The following is a 14,345-nucleotide window of genomic DNA, read 5'->3' on the forward strand; positions in this document are numbered from 1 at the left end:
GTATCCAGGTCCAAGGCACGAATTGATTTTAAAATCACTAGGGAGCACTGTGGCCCTTCAGCAGCAGCACAGGAACTCCAAGCTGTTCCACACACGAGTCACCAGGATGAGGGTCATAGCTGGTCTACCCATCTGTCACACACCAGTGCTCTGCTGGCATAACTTCTGTTTGTTCTGTAGGAGCAAGAGGTGATGAAACCAGACAAGCTGAAGTTTCCTTGAGGATTGAAGAGGAAGGAAGTAAATGCAGCTACACACTGATGCTCCTGGATATGGAAGGTGCAGTGCTTTGAGCACTTGGTACTGCAGTGGGCACTGCAGACTCTGGCTGTCACTGGACATATCACATGTAGCAACCCAGAAAACACAAATTTCCCTTGCCCTTTCTCAAGGGTACATTAAAAAAAAAACAACTTATTTATTTTAGTGGAACCAATTTATTCAAGAAACTTCCATTTTCAAATCTGGCCAGAAATTACGAACCTGAACTGATGCCAAGTTGATTTAAATCGGTTTTAATCAAGAAGTTAACACTCAAGCAGTAAACTTAGTTCTTGAAGTTTGGAAGAAAAGCAAAGTATTAAACTGAGAGAAACCAAAGCTTAACATATGGAAGCAGAATTTAACAAAATGCTAAACCAAGTTTGGCAGCTGTATTTTTGCATTTTCTTACAAAAGCACGAAACACTTTTTAATGTTAAAATATTAATTAGTTCCACAACAACCTCACTTATAGCTAGGAAGCCTCCTGGGAGTTAAATGAGCAGAAACTCAAGTTTTCATCTTCCCTTGTTTTTGAATAAAAGTAAGTAATAATGGTTAAGGTCTACTCCTTAAAAAAAAGTTTTAAAAGAACAGAATTTAATTTCTTTAATTTCCCCATCATTTTCCCTAGTCCACACTTCCCCTTTCTGTGTCCAGCATTATAAGCACTGAATGCCTTTTACACAAATACTTTGAAATAAAATAGCTAATTTTAGTTTCCGTGTTCCTGTGATGAATTTAAATTTTGCCTATCAAAATTAGGAATTACCCTTTGATGAAGCTTTCAAAATGCATTTTCAGTTGGATTTCTGTGGTTACCAGGAAGGTTCCAAGCAACACACCTTGGCAGTCATTTTCTGATATTCCCAGAAAACATGAAGATCAGTCTCCCTCACATGGAAGTTTTAGAACAACATCTAAACATTACCATAAAATCAACCAAGTCATTTACAGCAAAGCAGACAAAAACCACCCTTGCAATTCAGGGTAATAGGAAAGTTACTCCAATAACACCCAAGACATAGCTTCTCTGATGAATTTGTGCTATTAAGTCTAAAGATAGAAAGCGTAGGTCATGATGACCTTTTCAGTTATTTAGGGATTACTTATTCGAACTTACAAATTTTCTCAGCATGCTAAATGGAATTCTAACAGTAATTACTTCCTTATTTTGTAATGTACACCAGAAGTTCTCCAAAAATGTTTTACAGAAGCTAATGAATTCATCAGAGTTGAGAAATAACTGTGTATGTTCAATCTGAGACACTCTGAAGTAATCTAATTTTCAGCAGACAAGCATTTGCTACTTTGCAAAAAGCAGATCCCTCAACTTCGAAGAAAATGAGTAACTACTATAATACAATAACAGAAAACTGGGAGGAGTGGCTGGTAGCCCAGAGGGTGGCCCTGCTTGAGCAGGGGGTGGTGAGCAAGCCCTTCTAGAGAAGAATAACAAACTGTACTCACCCAATATCAGTTTTGTTCTGAATGATGCTAACGTCATCTGGAGAGAGTTCTGGAATCCACTTCTCCATCTCATCCACCCAAGGGTATCTCAGGGAGGAAGGCACTACAATTAAGAGAGGCCATTCATTTTTATAGTAATATGAAATGGCAATTGCTTGGATTGTTTTTCCTAGTCCCATCTGGGAAAAGAAAAGAAAAGAACAACATTAAAACCAGAAGTCTCTGCTCACAAAGCATATTCCATTCAGAACAGAATGCAAGACAGAACCAAATAAAGGAAATCCAGTCAAAGAGCTACTTACATAGCATGTATTTAATTATCACTCTGTTACCACAGATCATCTTTTATGAAACAAGATTTTTCTAGTTAAATGGATTAATACATGTCTTATATCTGGTTAGCTCATCAAAGTCAGAAGAAGCATTTCCATTCATCTCAGAAGATTTTCAGTTCAGGGTCTTAAGAGTAGAGACTAAAAAAATCAAACTCTTGAACTTGTTAAGCTACCAAAAACATTTTTAAAAGGCCATGCAAAGAAAAGAAAAATATAGGATGTCTTCTCACAATAACAACAACTATGTCCTCAATTGCATAGGCAAATGAAGAACAAACACCTGTGGGAAAAGCTCTGGGTTTGACCCAGTGGGATAACAAAAAGAAACTACTGCTCTGATTCACCAGAGTTTTCCTTGGCCTGTAACACAGAAGAGAAAACCCAGACAGTGAGAATTCAGATGGACAGCCAAGGGGAAGAGTCAACAAACAGATTTATATTTAACAGGAAAGTATTTGCTTTGTATTGTCAAGGTGGGAACACTCCCACAGGGTAATAATCATGGCAACAGATGATTATAAGATTTAGACTTTAGAGTTTTGTTTAAAAATTATCACTCCATCCTCCCCAAGATTTTATCAAAGAATGCAGCTATTCTCTCTGCTTGTTCACCTGGCAAGAGACAGTTCCCAGACCCTGTGAAACATCAAAGCAGAGATGGGCTTTCAAATGCTCTGTGCAGCTTTTCCATGGAGTCCAGTGGATACTGGAGTGATTTGCTGCTATTTAACTACTCACAGCAGTGAGACATAAAACAACAACTTACATCTCCAGGACTGAGTCTGAATGGACTGACCTAATGATGTAATGAAGAGATTTCCCAAGTACCAAAGAAAACAATGAATTTTTCTACTATTACTAGAAAGAAAATAATAGGAAAGCTACTTTGATACTCAGTTTTCATTCAAAACTGCCAAGTTTTCATTAAAATTTTTCCACAGGTTTCCCTTGTGTCACCAATATTTCTTAAGTCATCTGAAAACAATGCCAAGTGAAAAAAAAAAAACCCAAAAAATAATATTAATTTTTAGTTTGCTGCCATGGCTGTGTCTCTGGTGATAATCCAGGCACTGAGTTGAGATGAATATGGAATAAAAGCAGGGCTCTTGGCATCAGCACACCCAGGGCTGGATGCAGATCCCACAGGCAAGGTAATGGATTGTGAGACACTAGAAAAACTGGAGAGAATATTATGGTCTTGGGTTTTGATAAAAACCCATCTTTCTCCAGCAAGGAAATGGATGACACTAAAATTCTGGGGGAAAGATTTTGTTTCTTCCCACTCTGAGAAAAAATGGAAACATATTTGTAGATCACCTTTCAAAAAATACTGGTTTTATCTTACTTTAATCCTAACACAGTTACACAATCCAGGGATATATACTGTAATTCTCTGATCTTGAGTTTCCTCCACAATTTCTTTTTACATACAAGCTCACAATACTGGTGTTTATTTTTACTAACATTTTCTTATTTAGAGATAGGTCAAAAAGCACAGATACTTCCTCCAGTGCCACAGCTATTGTCATTACAAAATATACAGTCTTTATTTTGGAATAAATGTATCTTCCAGGGCTTTTTATTTCTAACATAATTATGCACAGCTCATTTTCTAGTTCAAGGAGGGAAATAAACGGTTTTAATAAAAAAATCACTACTGCAGATATTTTGATTTTTCCCAAGCTTCTCTTTTCTCTTCCCCTGAATACTTTTGTATTCTCCACAGGTCCCAGATATTTTGCATTCTATGCCAGGATAGTTTATCTCCAGATGTAATGAGATTTTTATAGTATGAGGAGATGTTTAAATCCCAATAATCCATCTCTTTCTCTCCCTCCTTGTGTGTCAAGAAAACCCAAATTAGAATTGTGAGACTACAGCAATTCTCTTTTTCAGAAAGATTTTATACTGCCAACACATCAAGAACATTATTACAAAAATGTTTTATCTGTCAGAAGCAATGCTGGACTCAGATTTCCCTAATATGGAATATAACATATATTTTCAAATGCATGGACACAATGAATTTTACAATTACTACTTCATTAGTGCACTTTGAAAAATTCATCTTTGGAAACCATATCTGTTAAAAATCTCTTTGGGCCAGGAATGTCTACTAATGCATTAAAAATAGCTCACCATGCAATTATAAAGCATTTTTAAAAACTCAGCTGAGTCAGTGTTTTTAAAATGTATCAGTACAGGAGATTTAACCTAAAATTAAACGTGACCTTTTAAGTTTTCTCAAGGATTCTTCCAAACTTATGTCAGGTTTCAATTTTTTCCTCACTGAGGCATTTGCAGGATATCTGCTGACTATCACAGGAATTTGGATTCTCTCATTACCAGCCTTTGTGCCCACACCTCTCCAACAAAAACCAGTCACATCTGCACAAAGTGCATTAACACTAGAAAAAATAGAGTTAGAGGAACAGGAATATCACTTACCTCATCAGCAATCATACACCTAAATAAGAAACAAAAACAGGGGGAAAAAGCAGAAATTAATAGTAAATATAATACATAAACCAATACTTACAAACTGTTTACTATAAATTTAAATTCTGGATTTACAGAACCAATGTAAGGAAAAGAGGTTCATGCCTCCAGATATCACCTACAAAAAGTGAATTTGGTATCAACTGAAAATAAGTACAACCATTATTCTAAAAATATTTATCCAGGTTGCTGGCATTACTGCAGAACTTGCAATTGCAAAACTGAATTTCTGCTTAGGTCCAGGATAGATTAACTGTAATCATAAGAGACACTTCCAAGGCAAGAAGTGTATCTTTCATTTTCTTTTGTCTTTCAGAAAGAGCAACGTTTTTGCTGCTTCATGATTAAGGATTATTTATATGTCAGCTTGATTTTAAAAATGTGCTTTCCAGAGCTGTCACATTTGTTTTGAAATAGAGGCAGACACTCCCTCTCCCCCACCAATTGTACCAGCTAAAGTATTAGAAAATGAATTTGATTTTTTGCCCATTTTGGAGTCACTTGGCAATGCCACTCTGTGTAAAAACAATGACAATTGCAAGTCCCCAGTCATAAATAGTAAATTATATTCAACATGCTTACATTTTGTAAACATTAAATGCCATCTTTGGCATTAATTTCTTCAAGGTATTTTAACCATCCTGCAATTCTATGTGTACACATTGCACAGTGTAACTCAAATATAGTGCTCCTTCCATGAAAAAATGGGAAAGATCTTCCAGGTCTTAGTGTCTTTAACAAAATTTAATGCAACAGGATAGAAGCATTCTGTATTTTGATCCAGAAAAATCTTTTCAAGCAATACAGAACTGCTTTTTTAGTGGAAGCTACTCTGAAGTTAGTGTAGCTGGCCAAAGAAAAAAAAAATAAAATGTTTGATATTTTCAGAACCACAGTATACTGCTGTTTACTCACTCTGCCTGACACTATAAATTCCAGTGTCTACTAATTTCTGCAGTTTCCTTCAACTGAAGTAAAAAATTCAAAATTAATTCTTATACAACTTCATTTTTTATAAGCAACAAACTATCTATTTGCAATTGCTTTGCAACTGCCCCTTCCAGCTGTTAGGGATGGAGCAACGAAAACAAAAGAAGAAAATATAACAAAACAAAACCCCCAAGTCTGCACAGATTTACAAAAGAAAAAAAGGCAGAATTATTTCTAGTGGTAACTCATGATTGTGGGGCCTTAATGTCTGTGATTTGCAGCTGGGCAAAGACGTTTATTTGCAGACAACTAACACAATTCTAATTTAAAAATAATGCTAGTTTTTGCTCAAAGACTGATTTTTTTTCCATTCAATACTCATTGTTAATTGCTTGAACTGAAGTTTACAAAACAAGTCTTTCTTTTTTGCAGATTCTTTGAGGCCAAGTGCTTTCAGTACATTAATCATGTTTTTAAAAAACAGTTTGAAGCCTGAAATCAATTGGAATGCACAATAACCTACTGTTGCAGTAGTACTCCTTACACAAATGCACCAAATGAGTAAGACTACAACTAACAGCTACAGAGAAGAGACAGCTCAAGAATAAACCACAGACCTTCTTCAACAATAAAGATTATTTATTGTAAGAATATCAGAGCTGAAGTACAAATATAGCAATAACCAAGTGGCATCTGGTAGCAAGAAAATGTGGTGAAGAGGACAGGAATAAAAGTATTCCTTGCCAACTTCTGCTGATAAATACAGTATTTCTCAGCAAATCAACTTAAATTTTAGTAGAATTGCATAAATAGTGACATGTTAATTATGCCAGCTCAGACAAACAGAAAAAGTGAGAATAGGTAAGATCCCATTGCAGTGTTCTTTGGCATAGGTGAACCATTTGGATGCTCCTTCTTCTTTTCAGAATCACAAGCAAAAAATGAAGAAATTCAGAATGATTTACAAATGGCTCTGACAATTAGAAGCTGAATAGCAAATAAAACCCACCAATTTTAAAAGTACGTCAACCACAGGAACATGTTTTCCATAAAGCTAGATTTCTCCATTAGAGTGAAATGTAGCCACTTAAACATTGATGACTTTATCTGCTGACGAATAAGAAATTGTTCTGTTTCTCTTTTTGCACTCATTTTCAGACTGTACTCATAAAATCTGTGCTGTTATAGAGTATCTCCTGTTTTCATGCCTATTAACTTCCACCGAATATGTCCTTAAGTTAAAATTATTACTTAGCAGCAACAAAGTTAATTACTTTAAAACATTTATAGAAACCCATTAGTTTGTTGCTGTAGATGAAGGAAAGTACAAAGTAGCTGCCATCCTTTTACCCATAACAGCTCTGCAAACAGAGGTTACATGAAGTGATCAACACAATTTTATCTTCCTCATTTCTACAGTATCAATAGAAACAGAGGCACAGAAACACTCCCATGCTTAAAGCTGGATATCTCTGGTGATATCTTGAATACTTTTGCTAGTAAGTATTCACTCTCTTCCCCTGCCCAATGATGAAATTGCTTTGTCGTAAGCAGTTGGGATTTTCTTCCTGTACTTGCAGTCCATCCATTTTTCAGCATTTAAAATGCGACCAGACACAGCACAGATTGAGCTCAATCAAGTGCACTAAATTGGTTTTAAAGCTCCAGTTAGAGTTATCTGAATGTGTAAAGTCTCCTGTGATTATACAGTTAGTGACATGAATCACTGCTTGGATCCACACTGCTCAGACTCAGATTCCTGAAGTGCTACAGTTTTTAAATTGCTAATTTGTGCCAATTAATTAACATTATTGACACTCATACTTGATAAAATTTTGACATGGCACACAAGATTGCGTTTATGATACAGGTTAATACAGTTAATACAACTAATGTAAATGGAAATGGAAGATACTGAATTTATTTTATTACCTAATGCATTTTAAAGCATTCATCTGTGTATCATTCACAGTTTTAAAATAAGAATCCTAAAGATGTCTGCTTAATTTAGTTAAAAAGATAAGAAGTTCAATTTTTTTTCATTGGATTCTTGGGCAATGAACAACAGCTTATAGAGAGGAAAATCATGAAATGTCTCTGGTTTATAATCACAACTATTAGATTTGAAGTGTAAAGAACTTCCCCATCTTTATAGCCCACATCACACAAAACTTACAAGATACCTAATAGTTAGTTACACTAAGCTGCTAAAAAGCAATACTTTACATAACCTTAAAAATATGCAGCCTTTATTTAAAACAAACTTCAGTATGTTCTGTATTAGTGCAGTCAGACAAGCTGCCAACATGGACATAAAGGTTCCATGCTGTCAAAAGCAGAAGAAACAGATCTTCAGCTACATTGAAGGGACAAATATGTATTTTTGTTTCACATATTTTGACTGCAAGAAGACAGACTTCTTGTTCTCTGAAGTTCAATTAGTCATTTCCTCTCAACTGGTAGTTACCCAATCTGAGCTTCATCATTCATATCCCATCTGTTCATATGACACCTTAATAATAGCTCTATCCAAGAATATAAATCAGGGCTATGATACGCAGATTCATATCCTGTTATAAGCTCAGCCCACATGGTCAAAAGTTTCAGAAAAGCATGGAAAAAAATCATTTGAGATGTCTCAGTTGCACTTACTCTCATCAGCAAAGTCCAACTGTGCAAAAAGCACCAGTCAATGGCAAATTCTTTCAGATTCTTTTGCATTTAATCTTTAAATGTTTCCCTTCTTCAGAGCGAATCCTGTGGCTCGTGTTAGAATCCCTGAGCATTCATCAAGGAAATCTGCTATTTTTTTCCTAGCAGAAAGCAGCAGAATCTCATTGGGATGCACTGCACATGCTGCTACAACCTTGCTACCATTCATAACCCTGCAGGGTTAGCAGTGGCCTTCGGACACAGAAGGATCTTTCACAAGTAGAAGGGAACCAGAGTTTGGGCCTCCACTAGACTCTAACAGCCCCTGGCATTTTGAGGTGTTATTAGCCTGAAAATAAAACTACATTTTTCTTTTAACAAGCAAACACAAAGAGCTGCGAGTGAGGATGTACCCAGGTGAGTGAATATGCCTGCAGAGAGCAAGGTCTGCTGTGCTGGTGCACCTCTGGTGCACACAGGTCCAAAACCTTACTGTTGTTCACTGAAGAGAATAAATGCAAGCCCCTGAGGCTGTACACAAACCCCACCTCTCCTCTGGATGTAGGAATCCCATCGTTAAAGGGACCACCCAAAGCTGGTCACAACCTCAGAACCAGACTTTCAGCACTATCAGAGTAGGCTTGGTACTATGTCTTGTAAAGGTATCAAGCACCAGGCAAAGGTACATTTACACATTCTTACTACAGCAAACCTTGGAGAGAAACCTGAGGTAAGCAAAAAAAGAGGTGAAGGAGCTAAGAAAGAAACCCAAAACTCCTGATAGAGCCTTCTGAAAGCTCTAGCAGGAGAGTTCTGCCTCTGAAAGGACAGAGAGAATAATTTTTCAAACCTCAAAAAACACAGAAAAAGTTCCTGATTGTGTTGATGTCAAGAAGATTGGAATCAGCTTTGCAAAGCAGAAGGACAAGCAGATCTTTAAAATTTTATGCAGATGAGTTCACTGGAGAAACAGAAGGAAACTGAGGCTAAGCTCGTGTGGCATATGTCATAGAGCCACACAAAAATAGTCTGCATCAGAAGGTTAATGTTAACACAGTTTTGTAAAATGCATTTCAGGGAAGAACAAACATTTAAATGAAAATCATTTCTATTTCTGTGTGTCTGGGTTACATTTGGGTCACCCCTTTTGAAATGTCAGCACTATTAACCATGCAAACAATACAGCTACAATTTCTTACATTAATTATGGCTGCTGCAGTAAGGTATCTTTGTAAAGAGAAAGAATCCATTTTGAACTTTGCTCTTGGAGGAATATTGATTAACAACATACTGGAACTAAGGTCTGTACAACCGAGGATCCTACTAAGCCAAACACCTGGTGTTAGAGATTTCTTGTAACTACAGAAATATTTGCAATAATATCCTCTCTAGACAGTTGTGCTTCCTTAAATGGTAGACTAAAAACAAAAGGGGTACAGCAATCCAATACATCTGTTGCTGGCTTGTAGAGATAATTTAACTTCTTGATTGATTTTCAGTGGCTATTTATCCAGGAAAAACCACTGAGAACTGCAGGTAGCTTTTACAGAACAAACTCCCTCCCTTTTAAATGCATTTTCCAAGGCAAACAGTCAAAGCAGTAGCACTTCATTTTTTAAAACACTGAAAAATTTTGTTACTACTCAAGCAAATTAAAGCTGTTTTTTGTTAATGCAGGCTTTGGAACATGTTGTACAGAGGAAGCTCAAGTCTTTCTTTCACTGGTGTGGGTGTCCTGATATTCTTGGGATTCTCACCTACTCATGTGAGTCAGTTTTATATAACACTACAACATATAATTTACCTCCCACTCACAAGCCAACACTTCAGCACTAACATCTTAACCAAGGGTTATTTAAGGAATCTGAACTTAGAACATTTTTATATAAAACTGCGCAAGCAACCATTACATTTGTGTGTCAGTAATCACAGCACACAGTCCTAAAACTAGAACAAAGAGAGCTGACTCCCTTGCAAAAATAATCAAGGGTGTTGCATCAAAAACAGTGCTCCAGAAGATGTAAGACAAATCTTACCCTTGCTCCTGAACTACACTAGGTATTTAAAAAAACCCTAAGTAATAAAACCACAATCTTTGATTTAACATAAGATACACTAAATAGCTACATCTGCATTGTTAATGATTCTGAAAAGGAGTCTAGAGGAGAATGGTTGTGCTGTCTTATGCTTTTCTCCAACACTCCTCTGCCTGTGACTGAAAAAACCCACCTAAAATGTTTTATTAGTATTTGAAAGCTCTCAGACCACACGTTCTGGTATTTGAGCTTTGGCAAAGATGTGTGGAATAACACATAACAAAGTGGTCAGGCTGAAGGTTAAGCTCAGACACGTCAATAGGCTTTTAGAATATGTTAATGGAACTGTTAGGTGAGAAAAACCTCCAGCCAAAAAGACACCCTAAAGTGACAGTGAAAACTCCTCACCTAATCAGTCACTGGCTTCGGAGGCAAATGGGATCAGCAGCTGACTCAATGTAAGAAAAAAGAATAACTTCAACTGATTTCAGCTATTGATAACTGAGGCTGCAAATGTGAACCTTGCTGTTAATGACTAAAGTATCTGTGAGCAGCAGAAGCCTTCCTTAGTATGCAGTGTGCTGGCTTTCAATGAAATGTAGCTATTTATCACTACTTTCCAAAAAACTCTGCATTCCCTGGTGACCTGGGGCAGTTCTTCTCCCTTGTGCCTGTGTTCCTCTCCTTCCAGCTTGCATTGAACCAGTCAGAATGTGACTCAGACTCGTTCAAGGCCTTTCCTCCACTCACCCTCATTAAAGTGCCTTGTGTCACACTCAGAAGTGCTCCCTCCCACTCGTGCTCTCCTGGGTGCTGTGGTTAAACAACTTCTCACAGATTCCCACACTGCAAACCTTCCCTGCACACAGCTAACACCAATTCATTTCCCCTTTCCCCTCCCTCTAGCACTGCTGACATCCCACTACCTACACTTGTAGTCTTTATCTCTCTTGGGTCTCCTCTTCCATTCTAACAAATTGTGCCCTGCATTTCCAAAATCTGCATTTTCTTCTCTATTCCAGCTGCTACAAGTCCACATTTAAACCCAGGTAAATTCTCATATTTCTACCACTGGGTTTTTTCTGTTCTTAAGTCTTCTTTTTTCCTTTTTCACCCCACATAGTTCCTCTCCTGAATGATATCCTAGATTCACTTACTGACAATGCATTTTTTGTTCTATTTGAATTGCTTCCCAGTTCCTCCAGCATCACTTCCAAACAAGCTTCCCTGGCTAGGAAAGCTCTGCAGAATTTGGCTCAGTCTCTCATTCATACTTCCTGCATCTGAACCTCATTCTGTGAGCTAGCATCTTCATTTATTCATCCCTCTCTTCCTTGGCACTTCTCAAATGTGAGATGTACTCTGAATCATTACAAACCAACGTCTTAAAAAAAATGAAATCTTTCTTCATCCCTGAGAGCTGAAATGGATTAACTGTTTGATCCTCTCCATATTCATTAAATAGCCATCCCATTCCTGTTCCCAGAGATTACTTCTGTGCTTTGTTCTCTGTGACTGGAGATAACTGCTCACCTGTTATAGTGCAGGTTTAAGGACCCACATTTATCACAAAATTGTAATAATTTTAGATATCTGAGTTGCTGAATACATTGGAATAAAAGATGATTTCTTTCTTACTCTAGCAAGAAACTTATGCCTTATTTCAAACAGCTCTTTCAGGCTATCTAACTACAAACTACTGAGACTAGAGACAGCAATTTTAAAAAATGTTACAATTATTTTTGTTCCAATCTGATCTCTGATCTCAAGTTCTACGAACAATGGAGAGGAGATGCTTGTTGATAGCAGTTGATGCTGCAAGCCACCAAACACAAATTTTAAAAAAAATGAAATATTTAACGAAATATTCATAGACATGCTAAAAAAAAACCAAATGTGAAGGTAATTTCTTTTTCTAACATGGAAATTTAAGTAATTTGGCTTTCACTGAAGTCAGTGTGACTGGGAAAAAATCAACGGTAGCCTGTAAAATATTTTTGTGTTATTTTGAACCATGCAGCTGATTCTGAAAAAAAAATTAGACAATGGTAAAAAGCAGTTAATCTTGCATTTAATCACAGCATCGACTTGCAGAAACCTATGACCTTTCAAAGAAAGGACAAAAAAATTAGATATAGACAGTAAGAGATATATAGACATGTAACTAGGTTTAGTGCTTCAAAACAGAATTGAAAGACAAATCTATTCTCTTATTCATAGCTACTATCAAAGATAAGAAACTGAAGAATAGAAATACACTGAAAGAGCAAACCAATCAGTAATCGTGGACCAAAAATAGTAAAGATGAAAGCAAAGTAAAATAAAAGCTCTGGTAACTTAAAAAGCAATACAAGACAGAAAGCAACAATTGCGTCATACAGAAGGAGAAAGAAAGATGAATTAGACAACATAAAACCCAGAAGCAAACTCAGTAACCATGACAAAATCAGAATGAAAGTGAAAAATAGTTATAGAAAAGTGTAAGACAAAAGGGCCTGCTGCTCTAGCACAAACTAAAATGTGCACGGGAGTGCATGGACTGAACACATTTTCCCTTTTTCCATCAGCTTCCAAAATCTGAAACTACAACTCCCTCAGACACCCAACTCAAATGGAAACTACACCTTTCATACTACTCAACGGATAATACATCCTAGAAAGTTAAAGAAATTTGTGTAGAAATTTGCATAAGAATTTAAATAGGACATATCAGAAATTCCTTGCCCTACCAAGGCCTGTGCCTGGGAATTTCAAACATTTCTATTTGCTTCCTGTCCAAGAGCTGCCATTTCTGTGGTCCAACTGCTAAATCCTCAGCAGATTTTATATGCTGTACCTTTCTAGTGAAGAATTTATCAGCTGTGTTCATAAACTTCGAGGAAATTACGATTTGAACCTTTGGTTTTTTGGTCTGCTTTGAGGATGGGAGAGGGGGAATTAATTTCTACAAAGATTGATAATTTTTGAAGTAAAAGTCTGCTTTAATTAACAAAGAATTAACTATGTATTCCTCCTGTGCACCTTGCTGGAGATCAGAGACAAAGTCAATGGGAAAAGTGCTATTTGAAGTGTAGGCAACAGACTCAATGTTGTAACAGAGAACATTCCCACTCTATTCTCTAATGATTTCACTGCCATAATGGTTTTCTGTAGCCCATTATCCACTAAAGTATTAAACACTATAAAACTTTTTCTTACTCTAGACAGGGACTGCCAAACAAAACAATTGCTCTTGCATTAAAACTGATGGCTCTTAATGGCAGATGTGAACTCTGCATATCCTGATATTGCCATCCATAGTAATTTACTTTTTTTATTGTGTCTAACAGCATTAGGCCAGAATGTATTAAAAATCACATGCTCCTGAATATACAAGTTGATGTATTACCTCTCAAACTTATAGAGGAAACAAGATTATCCCCACTAAAACAGTTTGATTGTACAATTATAATGCAAAAGCTTGTTTCATGGGTGGTAAATATCTCCAAGTCCTCTTCTGCATCCAGCTTGAACAAATTGTTCTGCCAACACGCCTAGAAAGAAATATATCTGTGTGTCTGAAGGCATCTTTTACAGATACCATCTACAAGACAAGCAGTGCTAAATAATGATGCTTGCAAATCACATGCTGACAGTTTTTATTACAAAACTTGATAAAGCATTTAGTGATACCCAGTAGCATGAGACCTAATTTCAAACAGCAGCATGCCTCTTTTACAGTGTATTCAGGTGAATTAATTGTTTGTGTTACTAGACAGGCATCACACACTTTTGTAAGGAGAGGATTTAAAGCAAGAAAGCATGGTCAAAAGAATTATGACTTTCCAAGTATGACAGTTTAAGACAGTTTAAAACACACACACACACACAAACAAACAAATATTATTTCTGTTTTTAAAAGTAACTTACAGCTTCACTGAAAGAAAATAACAAAAATAAAACAGTCTTCGTGGATGTAAGTTGTGTGCACCTAGGTTTTCTGCACATTAATGTTTGAGGCTACAAATAAAGACAACAAATTGTATCCATCCCTAGGCAGCCATTCCAAAGTGCATCTCTGAAGAATAATCTCTGGCAAGGAATAAGCAGTCAGTCAGGTATTTACTTTTAAGGCACGTTTGTGAGATAAAAGGTATGTTAGCTTACACTGAAGCACACACTG

The 14,345-nt window shown here is 36.5% G+C and overlaps 1 protein-coding gene across 5 annotated transcripts in view; it reads right to left on the reverse strand.

Annotated features, from left to right (window-relative positions):
* Positions 1–14,345, reverse strand: part of ZRANB3 (zinc finger RANBP2-type containing 3) — a 40,203-nt gene that overhangs the window by 18,994 nt on the left and 6,864 nt on the right. For 4 of the 5 annotated variants that reach the window (XM_063400980.1, XM_063400979.1, XM_063400978.1 and 1 more), the window contains 2 exons: positions 4,515–4,533; positions 1,732–1,910 (listed from right to left, as the gene is read on the reverse strand). In XM_063400980.1, the coding sequence (XP_063257050.1) occupies positions 1,732–1,910; positions 4,515–4,533 (198 nt within the window). Of the gene's footprint in view, positions 1–1,731; positions 1,911–4,514; positions 4,534–14,345 lie in introns of those variants that run through there. The other variant, XM_063400981.1, reaches the window with a different exon arrangement.

This window comes from Prinia subflava, chromosome 6, assembly GCF_021018805.1.
Source record: "Prinia subflava isolate CZ2003 ecotype Zambia chromosome 6, Cam_Psub_1.2, whole genome shotgun sequence".
Classification (NCBI taxonomy): domain Eukaryota; kingdom Metazoa; phylum Chordata; class Aves; order Passeriformes; family Cisticolidae; genus Prinia; species Prinia subflava.